The sequence below is a fragment of the Phocoena phocoena genome, chromosome 2 (assembly GCF_963924675.1).
Source record: "Phocoena phocoena chromosome 2, mPhoPho1.1, whole genome shotgun sequence".
Lineage (NCBI taxonomy): Eukaryota > Metazoa > Chordata > Mammalia > Artiodactyla > Phocoenidae > Phocoena > Phocoena phocoena.
Window position 1 is genome coordinate 85,979,989 of NC_089220.1, and position 16,311 is coordinate 85,996,299.

Genomic DNA, 16,311 nt, shown 5'->3' on the forward strand with positions numbered 1-16,311 from the left:
CCAAATGTAAAACTGATAGCTAGTGGGAAGCAGCTGCATAGCACAGGGAGATCAGCTCGGTGCTTTGTGACCACCTAGAGGGGTGGGATAGGGAGGGTGGGAGGGAGGGAGATGCAAGAGGGAAGAGATATGGGGATATATATGTATGTATAACTGATTCAGTTTGTTATAAAGCAGAAACTAACACACCATCGTAAAGCAATTATACTCCAATAAAGATGCGAAAAAAAAAAAGAATTCCCTTTACACTCTCCAGCTCTGAGGGGCTTCTTTTCCAGTCCTCTGGCCAGAAAGATGGCATCTCTCCTGGATTTTTTACTGTTCATGTCCACTGCATAGTTCTGTGACTCAGGCTACCCTGGGGTCAAAACTGGGAAATAAAGGAGGAACAAAAAAAACCCAGGAAACTCACTGCCTGTACTAAACATTCCTCAGATTTTTACTTCCACCCCAATCTGCCTGCCATTGTTTACTTCTCTGAGTCTTTAGGTAGTCTTATCTCTCAACTGTGAAGAATATATAAATGGGGTAATAATTTCCAAATGTTTGTTGTTATTAATATTAATTACAACATATTAACAGTATTAATAATAGTTAACACTTATATAGTATTTACTATGTACCATGCACTGTTCTACTTTATGTAGGATAACTCAATCCTTCAATCAATGAGATAGGTACTATTATCATTCCCACTTTGCAAATAAGAAAGCTGAGGCACAGAGAGGTTAAGTAACTTGTCCAAGATCACACAGATAGTAAGTGATAGATCTAAGACTTAAATCCAAGCATTGTGACTCCAGATTAATTACTGTCCATACTGCCTCATAGTATGAAAAATTATTAAATTGAGTAAAGTGATTTAAGCCAAACTTAGCCTTGGCCTAAAAAAACCTATTTCCTAATATTTAACAAATCTTTATGTACAAACCATATTTTAGAGCAATAAGTACTTTCAAAAAAATAAAGACTCTGACACTTAAATCTCACACAGCTAAATATAAAATAATTTTAAGCAAACCTTTAGCATGTTTCATATTATAACCTGTTATTCTGGCCAGAACAGTCTGTATCCATCGTGCCAGGGTCAAAAGTTGAGCAAGAGCTTCTGTATTCTCACTGAAAAATGATATTTAAAAATTATTAAAGCCATTGGCACAAAGTCAAACTGAAAAGCTGAATTTGTAGGGTCTTTCCATGGATAAATGGCTGTATGAAAAAGTCAAACTCCTCCAGATTAGCTTCCTAGGTCATAGAAACACTGGTGCCTAAAAATGTAGTTTTGGGAGGGAAGAAAAATTTTAAAGTACAAAGAACAAGATACCACCCATACACCCATCACCTGGAAGTAAATGTCAGTAAATGAAATCACCATTCTAGCTGCTCAAGTCAAAAACTAGGTATCACCACTGATATATTTGATTCCTTCACACACCACGTTCTAATCTATCAGCTAGTCTTGCAGGTTTCATCTTCTAAATGTATTCCAAGTTAATCACTTCTTTCTATCTTCATCATTACTACCCTAATCCAAGTTACACTATCCATCACCTGGACTACTTCAATAGACTGTTCTTCCTGCTTCCACAGCAGTGCTTCTTTATTATCTATACATTCATCACACAACCGCCAGCAAGATCTTTTAAAAATGTAAATCAGATCGTATCACTTCCCTATCCAAAACATTCCAATGGTTTTCCATCACACATAAAATACAGTTCTAACTTCAAATCTTAGCTCATAAGCCCTTTTAGGATCTGGTTCCTTGCTTGCTCCATTCCAAGCGTACTGCCTTCTTCCTGCGCCTTGAACCTGCTGCCTTCTTGCTTCACCTTCAACATGCTGATGTGCTCCTACTTCAGGGTCTTTGCTCTTGATATTGCCTGTTCTTAGAATTCTCTTCTCTCAGAGAGTAGCACTGCTTGTCCTTCACTTCATTCAGGTCTCTATCCAAACGTCACCGTCTCAGAGAGGAGCTCCCTGCCAACTCAATCTGTAGAGAACCTCATGCACTGGTCTGTCTCTAGCCCAAAACTGCCAATTTAGTTTTTCTCTGTATTTCTCACTACTCAATACTCTGTATTTTTTTTTTTTTTTTTTTTTTTTATGCGTTACGCGGGCCTCTCACTGTTGTGGCCTCTCCCGTTGCGGAGGACAGGCTCCGGACGCGCAGGCTCAGCGGCCATGGCTCACAGGCCCAGCCGCTCCGCGGCATGTGGGATCTTCCCAGACCGGGGCACGAACCCGTGTCCCCTGCATCGGCAGGCGGACTCTCAACCACTGCGCCACCAGGGAAGCCCAATACTCTGTATTTTTATGTTTACCATTGGTCTCTCCTCTCTGTAATATAAATTCCGAAAGGGCAGGGGTTTGACCCAAACTGCTATTAACAACCAAGGGGGACCAGATACAGTGCTATTAAAAAGGACTATAAAGTAGAGATTTGCTTACTGAAAGGACAGCTTTAAGTGAAGTTAAAATATACAATGAACTGTGCCAAAATTCACATCTCTGGGCACAAATTTGATCTAAGAATTTTTTCAGTTCTCAGAAATGAAAGTGTACTCTGATTTGTTATGACCAATTTTCTTTAAAAATGCTAGCGTATTATTAGTTTTGATAAAGTTTTTTATATGCTCTTAACTTTAGTATCTTAGGTTATACTCATGTTGATTTTCTAACAAAAGAGGCAAATATATTCCAACTATACAGGTAAGTTCAAATGCCTAATAAAAATGTTATGTATAATCATGTATTTCAGATCCTAAGTAACAAAATTGTTACTACAGACTAAAAGTGTCACAGGGTTTGAAGAGACCTAGTTGTAAGGATCAGTCTAACTTTAGAAAGGACTGCCCTGAAGCATCCTATTCTTAAAGATATCAAGGAGGACTTCCCTGATGGCATAGTGGTTAAGAATCCACCTGCCAATGCAGGGGACACGGTCTGAGCCCTGGTCTGGGAAGATCCCACATGCTGCAGAGCAACTAAGCCTGTGAGCCACAACTACTGAGCCCGCACTCTAGAGCCCGTAAACCACAACTACTGAGCCCACGCATTGCAACTACTGAAGCCTGCGTGCCTAGAGCCCGTGCCTGGCAACAAGAGAAGCTACCACAAAGAGAAGCCCGCACACCACAACGAAGAGTAAGTAGCCCCCGTTCACCACAACTAGAGAAAGCCCATGTGCAGCAACAAAGACCCAACACAGCCAAAAAATAAATAAAACTAAAATAAATAAATAAATAAATAAAAGATAAATCTTTGTGATGTCACCTTCTTCCTAAAAGATGACATTCTATGTCCCAATACACTAAATAGAAAACAATTCAAAATTACGTTTTCTAATGACATGGAATAGTAGAGACAGAGCAACTACTTACTGACGCTGATTGCCAAACCTATCACCTTTGAACTCTTATGCTGTGAAAACATGTTAAAAGTGTTTTATCAATAAAATCATTTTCTTTAGAAAAACTTAGGTCTATCACTACAAAGTCACTGAGTTAAAAAAAAACTGAAATAATAATAATAATAAATAGTACTGTTATCATCATGTAGAATAGTGAGAATACAGAAATATACAATTACATGTTCTAGTTGTCATAAAAAAACTAATAAATCTGCTATTAAATTCTATTCACAGATGGTCAGAATATAAAAGTTTAAAAATTTATTCTAAACACTAAAAAACTATCCATAGATGAACCTATCGTTTTTATTTACCTTTATAGTTAACCTTTTGTCCATGTTTCTACAACTACAGCATTTGGATCTTCAGAAAAAATAGAATAGAAATAATAATACAAAGACCTGCAGAGCAACCAAACTCCTAATAGCAACTCTAATGCTGGCAAAGGACTATAAGAAAGGAATGGATTTTTTTTTGCAACTTTCTTCCTTCTGTGAGTGCTATGACGGAGATCAAAGTTCTATTACTTTAATGGCTGTTGGAAGACAGATGCAAAACATGTAGACTTGAGTAAATGAATGTTCCAGTTCCTTTAGAAACCAAAAACTGGGGCTTTTATCATATTTTTAAAGTCGAATACAAGTTATAAAATGAAAAAGTATTAATTAAATAGCAAAAAAGGAACTAGTAATCTAATTAAAACAGTCACAACAAAAGGATTAAAGACAACTTAAAAAAAATTAACCAAAACATAAATTAAAATATACCTGCTTATCCTTTGAGGTTGCAAAGGAATAATGGGGATCACAGTATTGCACAGGGACTTGCAAAGAGGGCAAAGATATTCTCCACTCTCTAAGTCAAAAAGGTCAACATGAATGCGTTGCTGAGAGCTCAGCTGTACAGCTTCAAAATACCTGCAAAATTCCAAGACATAGGTCCATTCAAAACTACACATGTATCTTTGCTCTAATCCAACTGAAAAAAATCTGGAATTTTTGCCTCAATAAACATCTTTAGAATCTACATGCAAAAATGAGATTTTTATAAAGATTATTACTTCTTTTATACAATTACTGATCAAAAGAGACTAATTAGCTTGTGCAAAGCAAGTACAGTGAAAATTTTAAGTTGATAACTTTACACACCAATTTCTAAGGGTGATACTATAATGAGTATCATGCAAACAAAATCAGTAATTAAAACTGCTTCAATTATTCAAATAAGAAAAAAAGAAGACACGAGAAAACATGCCTTTTTGTGGCCTTTAGAGAACTTCAATATTCCTAGCTTCTTTCAAGAACATGTCAGAAGGACAACTTACTTCTGCCAGCACACTGCATGCATTACATGACCACAGCTTCCTGTGTAAGTTCCATATGCCAAGTCTGAATCCATGAAAAGTGGGTCCACGGTTTCTGATACAGAAAGACAAAAATATGAGGTATGTATTCATCTGTCCCACAATCATAAAAAGAAACCAAACAAAAAAAGAGGTTATCAGGTCTAAAATTCTAATCATAAACTTTCTTAGGAATGTCCAATAAAAGTGTCACAATATCATGGCAGTAGTATATATATTCTTAAGAGTAAGTAAAAAGAGGAAAATATAAAGCTAGACTTCCAGGTGTGATTAGTATGGATTGATGACAACTTCTATTTTTTTTTTTTTTTTTTTTTTTTTGCGGTACGCGGGCCTCTCACTGTTGTGGCCTCTCCCGTTGCGGAGCACAGGCTCCGGATGTGCAGGCTCAGCGGCCATGGCTCACGGGCCCAGCCGCTCTGCGGCATGTGGGATGTTCCCGGACCGGGGCACGAACCCGTGTCCCCTGCATCGGCAGGTGGACTCTCAACCACTGTGCCACCAGGGAAGCCAACAACTTCTATTCTTGATGTACATTTTATTTTAACATTAGGCTTTAAGTTGCATTATCTTGGTTGTTGAAGCGATTTTCTATGATTCAAGCACAGTTTACTTTTGTATTTTAAAAGTGATTTGACTGGGTAACTTTAAGGGATATTTAGAGGCAATATAATCTACTGGCTAAGAGCACAGACTATGGGGTTCAAAATCTGATTTCACCATTTATAATTTGTGGCTTCTGACAAGTTAATTAATTTCTCTGTGCCTCAGTTTCTTCATCTATAAATGGAGCCAATACTGGTACCTAAATCACAGGGCTGTTATGAAGATTAAGTGAGTACATACACATAAAGCACTTAACCAGTGCCTGGCACATGGTGAGTATTCATTAGATGTTAACCTTTTTTATCATTATTATTATTACAAGGGTATTTATAAAATAAAGCAGCTAACTCCTGATGTGATATAAGAATTACAACATATTACATAATAAGTACTCCAGCCAAGAAAATGTTTAACAAAAACCTAACCACATGGCAACAACCAGACAAATCCACAATGTAAGACACTGTACAGGAAAACTGCCCTGCATTCTTCAAAACACTTATCATGAAAAACAAAAAAAAAAGGCAAGTGACTATTCTAGATTAAAACAGACATAAAATAAGCAACATAGGAAACATGTCTGAATCCTAAATGGAAAAAAAAGTCTAGCTAAAAAAAGACATTTTGAGGGCAGTTGGGGAAATTCAAATATGGATTTTATATTAGATGATATTACTGAATTAGTAATTTTCTTAAATGTTATACTGGTATGCTAGATATATAACAGATTATCTTTAGTTTTAGAAAACGCATGTGGAAATATTTAGGGAATATTTAGGGAAATGTCATGAATTCCTACTTTCAAATGGTTCAGCAAAAAGAAATGGAGATAGATAGAAAGAGACAGAATGAGCAACGTGGCCATGTGTTAACCAAAATTTTAAAAAACAAAGGAGCCAAAATGGCATGTAAAAATCTAGCGTCCATTTTATAAATGGGTAAAATGTGATCTGACCAAATAAGGCTAAATACAATCTCACTCCCAAACTTCTTTCAGATAGTATTTTTTCTAATTACACAAGTATGAAAAGAAATGCTCAAAAAGACATTTATTAAACAATACATACCCCCTGAGAGTTCTATGGGTTTTCCCCTGTGCTGGGTTAAGGCGGTGGATTTCTGGACACAGGCCGATAATACCATGGCATTATTTTCTAGCTTCACCTCTTGTTCTTCTTGGCAGAGGATGCATGTCAGCACCTCCTTTTCAGTAACAGACGGACCCCGTTTAGGACCCAAAGCAATTTTACAGTAGTCACTGACTGCTGGGGTGCTAGCAAGAGAAACGACCAGAAATGAGGACATATGTTTTGGTCACTTGTCTTTATATTTTGGTAGATTTTAAGTAACTTTAGGGCAAGAACTTTAAGAATAAAAAAAATAAAATAAAAATTATATTTAGCAATATTAGCTTAAAATCTTCCCCCTTGATTTTTCTGACTTTTATCAGTTAATTTGCTTACTAGAAAATACATTCTGTGTTGATAAGTGCAAAAAGAGAAAAAGCAGATCACAAAGTAGAATGCATATTATAATTATAGTTAACTTACTGTACCAAGAAGCTGTGAATCTGTTTTTTCTGATTATAAAAGTAATACATACTTATTAAGAAATTTTGGAAAGTCTAGAAAAATATAAAGAAAAAAATAAAAAGCATCATACTCTCACAACCTAGAAATAACGACTTGTACATGTCCTTCCAGTCTGCTTTCTATTTATAACATTTTTACATAATTAAGATCACATTACATATACGGTTTGTGTCCTGCTTTATTCACTTATATCTTAGCTGTTTTCTCATGTCACGAAATTTGCTTCAGAAACATTATTTTTAAATGGCTGCACAGTACTCTCACTATATGTGCCATAATGGTTTTATCCATTCCCTCTTATTAGGCATTGAAGTTTCTGTTCTACTTTGGTAGCTATTAAAATTTAAAATATACATCTTAATGATTTAGCAATTCATAAGATGTATTCAATGTGTACAATAATAAATAAGAGCAAATACTTACAAAGCACTAATTGTAATGTGAGGCACTGTTTCAAATACTTTATGTTACCTCATTTAATCCTTCCAACAGTCCTATAAGGCAGGTACTATTATTATCTCTATTTTTCAGATGAAGAATCTGAGGCCTAGAGATGGTAAGAGACTTATCTAATGATTCATCTAGGAAGTAACCGGGCCAGGATTTCACCCAGATGATCTGACTTCACAGGCCATGCCGTGTAATACTGCCTCGCTATCCATGCAAGAAGCTCTCTGAGATATCATATATCATCCAACAAACTGGAAATAACTTAAATGGTTATCATCAGTATACATGAAATTACATAATACAGAATAGTATGAAGTTTTTAAAAGGTGGGTCTCAGCTAGGTGTGGTACTTACTACTTTTTAGGAGGGGTTCAGCAACATGTGAGTAAAGTTAACTTTTTGGTTATCATAAGGACTAGGGGGCACTACTGCACTTCAGTGGATAAAGGGCCAGAGATGCTAAATGCCCTGCAATTCATTAGGCGTAAGAACTGCTGTCCAAATGCCAAGAATGAGGAATGCTAAGCTTGGTTTTTTCGGGTTTTTTATTATTTTATTTATTTATTTATTTATTTGGCCGCCCTGGGTCTTAGTTGCAGCATCCAGGCTCTTAGTTGCAGCATGCAGGATCTAGTTCCCTGACCAGGGATTGAACCCAGGCCCCCTCATTGTGAGCACGTTGTCTTAACCACCGGACCGCCAGGCAAGTCCCTGAGCTTGTTTTATATGTAAGAATATACATATACAGATTTCCAAGACATAATATTAAATGAAAATGGGAAACTGAAGAATGATACATGCATAATAACATTTATGCAAATAAAACAAAAGGCTGAATGACACTATATAATTCCTATGGTTACATATATTTGTATCTAATAGCACAGTAAAAATTCTTATAAGATATACATAAAACTTATAACCAGAGTATCTCTGAGGAAGGGCAGAAAGGGGTGCAGGATTTGGGCCAGTACTCAAATGGAACTTTAACTTTATCTCTAACATTTGATTTTTAGAAGGAAAATGTGTTAATATAACTGTAATTAAAATTTTAAATGTAATTTGTAAATGTAAATTTGTAAATGTAATGTAAATGAAAAATGTAATTACATTTAAAACATGTAAGAGAATATATTTGTGACTTTGGGATAGGAAAAGCCTTCTTAAACAAGATACAAAAAGTTAAAACTCGAAAAGACTGACAAATCTGTCTTTATCAACACTGAAAACTTTGCTATGGCTAAAATTTCATAATTAATGTTAAATAAACAGGAACAACATATGGGAAACATGAAACAAACTTTAATATCCATAATTTTAAAGGACTTCTAGAAATCAGTAAGATAAAAGTAAAGTATCCAATAGACATGGGCAAAGGATAATAAGAGGCAATTCTCAGAAGACAAAATTTAACAGGCTAGTGAATAATTATAAGAAAAGATGCTCAACGTAGTACTAACCAATCAGGGAATTTCAGGGCACAAATTTATAATTTTGATTATACCAAATATTTTCAAGTACTGATAATTTTAAGTATTGGTGAGAATGAAAGAAACAGGAACTCTTCATACACTGCTGGGAGTTGAAATTGGTGAAACTACTTTGGAGGGCAATGTGGCAGTATCTATTAAAATTTTAAATAATTATGACCCAGCCCTTTCATTTATTAGATTCCACCCTTGAGAAGTACTTATAGGGTTGTACAAGGGGGAACATACAAAAATGTTCTGACACATTGTTTGTAATATGGGAAAATTGGGAAACAAGGGAAAAACAACTTAAATGTCCAAAATCTGATAAATAAAATATTATATATCCATACTATGGAATACTATGCAGCAGTCATAAAGAATGATGTAGAATCTACACTAAAGGTCTATCTGTATTGACATGAAAAGATTTAAAAGACACTGAATGAAAAAGCAACCCACAGAACAAAAAAGGATGGTAAAATTTTAAAAAGCCACTAAAACACACAAAACAAGACTCATTATTATTCACATACACATGTTTACAAATGCATAGAAAGACACCTAGAACCATAGTTATTATCACAATGGTTATCTGTGGAGAAAGATCAGGAATGCAGAGGACGGTCAAAGGAGACTTACTGTGTTATGTGAATTGTTTTCAGTGAGAACACATACACAATTTTATGTGTACAATCAATCAGGCAATAAAAATATATTATGAAAGCACTAGGGCCATTAATTAATTCTGAGTACATTTCTGCTTACATCCTCTTGTTTGAATAAATATACAGTAGTCTCTTGTTCATTACTTTCTAAATGTTATATTGTTCATAGGTAATATCAAGAGGGTTGGGACTTCTGCTTGTTGTTTAAAGTTTTGTATTAGTTTCTAGTTTTATTACTGTTGTCATCCCAGGATAGTTTACCATCATAATTTTAATCTTTAAGATATAGAGTCAGTATTCTCTGTGGTTCTTTGTTAGCATACTCAGCTTCAGGATTACAGACATATTATGTAAAGTATAATGTTTACTGTTTACTGTTATTGCAGAAGCACAATTTCCTAAAAGTATCCACAACACACATTGTTTTAAGGAGCAGTGAAAGCTTGTTTTTAAAAATAAGCATAGAAGGGATTTTCAATATTTTAAATTGGAATGCTTTTCAAAGAACCATTATTTTGCCTCCTCCCTTTTCTCACTGTATCTAAATAACAGCCCACAAAACACTACTCTCAGAAAGTTAACAGATTTCCCCAAGAGCACAGCATAGTGTCATAGTCAGAAAACGAGGTTTACTAATTCCCATTCCAATGTGCTCTCCATGACTAAAACTATAGGCGTTGCCTTCTTCCTTTTTTAGAAAAAAGGAAAAATTAACATGGACCATCTTTTTCAAGTGAAGGGTTTTTTTTCAATCTGTAATAGCAGCAGTCATTTTTACCAGAACTCACAAAAATGATGTGGAATATATGAACTGATACATAAATGTGTACCTAAAGAAGTCCGCATGTACAAGATAACAGGAGCTGATTTCTATCTTTGCTGTTTCCATCGTCATGCCTTTTTGTGCATAAAGGTTCCCGACTAACTTCATTGTGCACTTGAACAGTTTATCAACATAAAATTACATCCAGTAAGAGGCTTCACTGTGCCCTTGCTAGCTTAAAAATAGTGTAATTTCTCTTACTTTGAAATACATTTTGAAAAAATATTATTTAAAGTGAATATGTAATTTTTCCTACAAGAAACTGGGTTGCTAATTTTTAGTTTTGCTTTATTTTACCTCTCTTCCTCCATAATGGAGTCTTCTTTCCCAGACATTTCTGACGTACTGTCATACATGAGTTTGTGAGTTTCAATAAAGTTCTTCTGTAAGGCGGACATCTGAGCCATGATCTTCTGGCGATGAAGCCTAGCAGCTTCAGCTTTTCTTTTTCGTTCTGCTTTTTCTTTATCATGAGTAATCTGGGTATTAAAAGACCAGAAAAATTAGGTAAGATCCATTGTGAAAATTTACATATACTGTTCAGTCAGGCAAAATTTCCTAGATTAAACTCAGATTCAATCTGATGACTCAAAATTAACATACAGGCTCCATCACATCTTACAATAATTGTTCCATTGGTTACTTCAATAATTTAACTTATTAAAACATTTTTTTAACTTAAAATGCCAAGTATCTTAAATATCTAATAAACTGCTTTTTATATTCAATGCAGGTATATTAAGAAACAAAATTAAATGAAATAATAATTTTGAGGGCTTCCCTGGTGGCGCAGTGGTTGAGAGTCCACCTGCCAATGCAGGGGACACGGGTTCGTACCCCGGTCTGGGAAGATCCCACATGCCGCGGAGCGGCTGGGCCCGTGAGCCATGGCTGCTGAGCCTGCGCGTCTGGAGCCTGTGCTCCGCAACAGGAGAGGCCACAGCAGTAAGAGGCCCGCATACCGAAAAAAAAAAAAAAAAAAAAAAAAAAATAATTTTGAATCATTTGTCAATCATTTAACCACTGACATTTAATCAATTTAAAGACAACTTGATGTCTAACAGTTACTACTTAACACATTGCTAAGAATGAGAACTTTAACAACATTACTGAAATGCATTGGTGTCTTTTTATTTATTTTAACTTAAGTCCAGTGTTTTTCTTTTAGGAAAGATAGTTAATAACCACAAGTAATAATATTCTAATGATTTTGAGATTAGAATCATCAAAACCTGATTCGTTATATTATGGAAATTCATAACCTAAAGATTACTGTGTTTCATTAAATCTTAGATGCACCATAATCTTGTGTTCCACTAAGAATGCTGCTGATTAAATAATAAGGCATGGATTATAAGACATATTCCAATTTCAGACATTAAAATATTTCAAAAATTAATAAAATATGGTATTTTCAACAGCGCTGCACTGAACGTCAATTTCCTCTACTTTTGTGAAATATATGTATTATATTGGATAACTATGTATGTCAACTACCACTAATCCCTATGGTACAGAAACACAATGAACAATAGTAGACATCTTATATACCTTACAATAAACAGGTTCCTTCTCACAAAAAGAAGCAGCTCCCTTATACCAGTAAAGTTCAAAGACAGAGATGAACGTCATCATCATTATAATGTTATTACCTCATCATTTTTAATAGATTCTGATCCTGATGTAGTTGCTACAATTAAACAAGATTTTTCTCTTAATCGCTTCACGGTGTCAAACATCTGTGAAAAACAGATGAAATGTTAAAAAAAGATATGGTTAGATTGATCAGGAACAGAAAAATTCACTCAACTGATTTTGTCATCATGTCTCCAAATGTCTTTGACTTAAACTTAAGCTATTTATATATATTTACACACACACACACACACACACACACACACACACACACACACAGAGAAATACCTGCAAATACATAATAAATAGCAATCCAGCTAAGAAGAAGGTTGGAGATAGCAAAAATCAGCTGAATCAGTCTGCAGGGGTGAGCATACCTCTGCTTTTGCTATGGAAATTTTTAAAAATAACATTTTTAGTGCAAAGACATATAAAGACAAAGATACAATATGGAAAGTGATACCTTTTCTTCCTGATGCCAGTCCCTCTCCCCAAAATCAACTAAATTAAAGATAATTAGTATTTCTTTTCAGGAAAAAAATCAGAATATATATTTCTTTATATTTACATATATTCTCATAAAAACCGATCCTACTGCATACACTGTTTCCTACTTTCCTTTTTCACTTCATCATTTATCTTTAGAGGTGTTTGCAAAACAGCTTATACAGATCTATCTTACTCTTTTTTTTGTCTGAGTTTTATGGTTTTATTGACACAAATACAACGTGCACATGAGCTGTGTACTCATTTTCTTCACTGCACAACCTGGCACAAAGATTGGTGACTCTGGTGGCCAGATGGGCTGCTCTCTCTACAATAGCTTTACAGTTCTTGGAGGAGACATTGTGAGCAGTCTCAGTAGAGTATGATTTGTTGCATAGCAGCACTTCAAGCTCCTCGATGTTGTGGACTAGGAACTTTCGGAAGCCACTGGGCAGCATGTGCTTTGTTTTCTTGTTGCTCCCATCAAGATCTGGCCCTTGAATCTTCTGAGCACCCTACTGTCAATACCTCTGGGTTTCTGCCAGTTACACTTAATTTTGACATACTGGCCTGACTGGTGCTAGATGAACTTCTTGGTCCTCTTTTTGACAATCTTGGGCTTCATGAGGGTAGCCACGATGCCAAGTAGGAGACGGCCGCCACCTCCGCAGGCAGTGCCAAGGAAGAGCTATCTCATTCTTTTTAACAATATGAAGATTTCAGAAATAGGAGAGCACATCCATAAAACTTGTAGTATTTATATTTTGAAAGAGCCTCAGTCTTATGTGGAAAAAACTCCCACAAGGAACTTAAAACAAAACTTTATATTAACCATTTGGATAAAGTATCTAATGTTTATAAGAACAGATATTTGTGATTTTTATATATTTTGGCAATGGACTTTGGTACTGTAATGGAAAAATGAACTTTCAGGACCTGAACTCCAATTTATAACACCAGGTCCATAGGATATAAATGTTGGACTAATTGATGGCTCAATTGACTTTTTAAAAATTGTGGTAACATTGGTTTATAACATTATACAAGTTTCATGTGTACAATGCTGTATTTCTACATCTCTATACACTACAGCATGCACACCACCAAAAACTTAGTTTCCATCCATTATGATACAGTTGACCCCCTTAGCCCATTTCACTCTCTCCCTACTCCCTTCCCTCTGGTAATCACTACTCTGTTCTCTGTATCTATGTGCTTGATTTTGTTTGGTTTTATCTGTTCATTTATTTAATTTAATTAATTTAATATTCCACATATGAGTGAAATCTATAGAATAGTTATCTACTTTACTTCTTTTGTTTTTGTTTTATATTTTAAAATGATTATATTGGTAGGTTTAAGAAAAATAGTAAATATTCATGAAATTTACTTCAAGAGGAATCTTGATAACATCATTACCTTATAGTTACATATCAAATTATATCACACTTGTTTAAGGAGTGTCTCTGATTAAGTAATAAAAAGGACTAACTGCTTGAAGTACAAATCAGTACAAAGATCCCCAATTGATGTAACCACCCTATATTCTAATTATCAACATAATATCTAGCTGATAACATAAAAATATTTTCATAAATACAGTGACAGGAAGCTCCATAACCTTGGCTTCATGTTTCCATTTGGAGGGTTTTCCATTAAAGTAACATTCCTGACCTCTCTCCCTACCTCTCATTCACTCCTCCCCAAAGGCACTGCCATCCACCAACAGTTCAAACTCCAAATTAGGAGTCATTTTGATTTCTCTCACTTCTTCCATCTAATGTATCAGCAATTTCTATAGCTCCTACTATCACATTATACGTGAATCAGTCCAGCTTCTTGCCATCTGCTTTCTAGCTGAAGTCATGCTCGTTTCTCACCAGGATTACTGCAATAATCTTCTAATGGTTACCCTGTGTTTACTCTTGTCCCTATAATCCATTTACCCCTGACCTGTAAGGTCCTATATGACCTGGCCCCGGCTGTGCCTCTGACCTTGCTGCCTACCTTTCTATCCCTCCCCCATTATGTTCCAGTCACACTAGCCTTCTTTCTGGCCTCCTTAGAGCTTTCGCATTGCTGTTCCCTCATTCTGGAGGACTTTTCAAGATTCTTATAAGACTGGCTCCATGTCATTTAGTTCCAGTGTTACCACCTAAAAGAGGCCTTTTCTGATTACCCATCTAAAGTTACCCCTACTCATCTACTGAATTATTCTGATAATTTTTTTGTTTATTGTCTGTAGCTCAATGTTTGCAACATGATAGCAAGCACCTTATCTGTCTTTTTTGGAGCCTAGAAATGAGCATGGCACATAAGCAGGTACCCAATACATATTTACTGAATAATGAAACGAATAAATGTTAATTTATTAAAAAGAGCCCTCACTAAAACATAGGGAAAATAGGATTACTAACATGAAAAATTATGAGTGATCATGAAAATCAGTAGTAAATGATTTTACAATTAGAGAATATTATGGTTTAATCTTAAAGGCAAGCAGAAGATTCTTAAATATTTAAACCAAGATAATGATCAGTTTATTTTTCAGTTTTACCTGGAGTATCCATGTAATCATGTCCTTCTGGCCTTCTAATTGGGGAATTCCCTTGAGTTTTTCTAAAAGCATTTGTATATTTTGAGCATTCATGGCTGAACTTCCCAATCCTTTTTTAAAACACAAAAAGTATATATCATGAACATATATCTTCATAATTATGTATAAATTATAATTTATAGTTAATGTTATTCACATTGATAACCAAAGTTTGCAGTCAATCCCTTAACTACATTAATTTTTCAATGGAAGAATCTACAATTACATGAAGTATTAAGTATTAAATTAAAGAACTTGAAAAACCGAAATTACTTTAGGTCTCTCTTGTATATGTTCCACTGGGGCTGCTAAGTGAAAACTACCCTTAATGATATATCTTTTGCCTTTCCTCTACTTGGCTCACCGTCTAAAAGTACTTACTGAGAACCAAAGCTCCCAAAAATACGGAAGTGGGAGCTGTCCTATCCATAAACTGAATAGGTTTATGATGTAGTCAAGAATCTAAAAAATAGTGTTTAAATAGAAAATGAGATGCTTTTGTCTTATTGATCTTATAAATCAATGTTCCTAGAATGTGCTCTGAAAAAACTGTCTTAATCATGTAGCGTTTAAGAAAAATCTAATCTAAACCTATCCTGCTCTTCCACATTGAAAATTGTGCAAAACAAACACATTATCATTCACTCAGACTTCTGCAATCATTTTAAATTCAGGAACATTAATATCTTCCATAGATGGGTAGCGTAAACATTATGGTTGAGATAGCAGCAAATATTTGATAATACTGAGACAAGGAATGAAAGTAAGAAACCATCAATGTATGCAGCACCCCCAAAAGGGGGGTGAGATCATGCAGTAAAAGGACTGCCGTGGGGATTAAAAAACATACCTGTGTTATTGAAAATGTTAAAAACTAAAAATGCTGCAAAAAGACTTAAAACAATTTCAGAGTTTTCCGTCTTAAGGACTAACAGATTAAAATCCTGTCAGAGCTAAACTTTCTGTTACAAATTGGCAAATAGCTGAAACTGTGTTGAAAATGATACTAAAACATACTTGAGGCCTTATGGTAAAAGTCAAATGTCACTTCTTCTTCGGGAGATTTTTGAAGCTGTTGCTTTTCTTCTAGTAAGCCCAATGCCAGAATATGAAACGCCTGAAAAAGGAAAGTAGGACAAGATCTTTAAAACTGTGCTTCTTCGGGTAAATACATTTTAAATGGAGGTAAAAAAATAAGCAATCTGATGGGT

General features: G+C 35.0%; 1 protein-coding gene and 1 pseudogene across 1 annotated transcript in view; both read right to left on the bottom strand.

The window, feature by feature from the left end:
- The window catches only part of UBR1 (ubiquitin protein ligase E3 component n-recognin 1), a 173,489-nt gene that overhangs the window by 37,953 nt on the left and 119,225 nt on the right, over positions 1-16,311 (bottom strand). Inside the window, exons 26-33 of the mRNA XM_065900181.1 lie at positions 16,118-16,217; positions 15,062-15,171; positions 12,036-12,122; positions 10,681-10,862; positions 6,449-6,654; positions 4,737-4,830; positions 4,180-4,329; positions 1,022-1,119 (exon numbers count right to left, since the gene is read on the bottom strand). Coding sequence (XP_065756253.1) covers positions 1,022-1,119; positions 4,180-4,329; positions 4,737-4,830; positions 6,449-6,654; positions 10,681-10,862; positions 12,036-12,122; positions 15,062-15,171; positions 16,118-16,217 — 1,027 coding nt within the window. The remainder of the gene's footprint in view (positions 1-1,021; positions 1,120-4,179; positions 4,330-4,736; positions 4,831-6,448; positions 6,655-10,680; positions 10,863-12,035; positions 12,123-15,061; positions 15,172-16,117; positions 16,218-16,311) is intronic.
- Positions 12,720-13,129, bottom strand: LOC136143559 (large ribosomal subunit protein eL32-like; annotated as a pseudogene).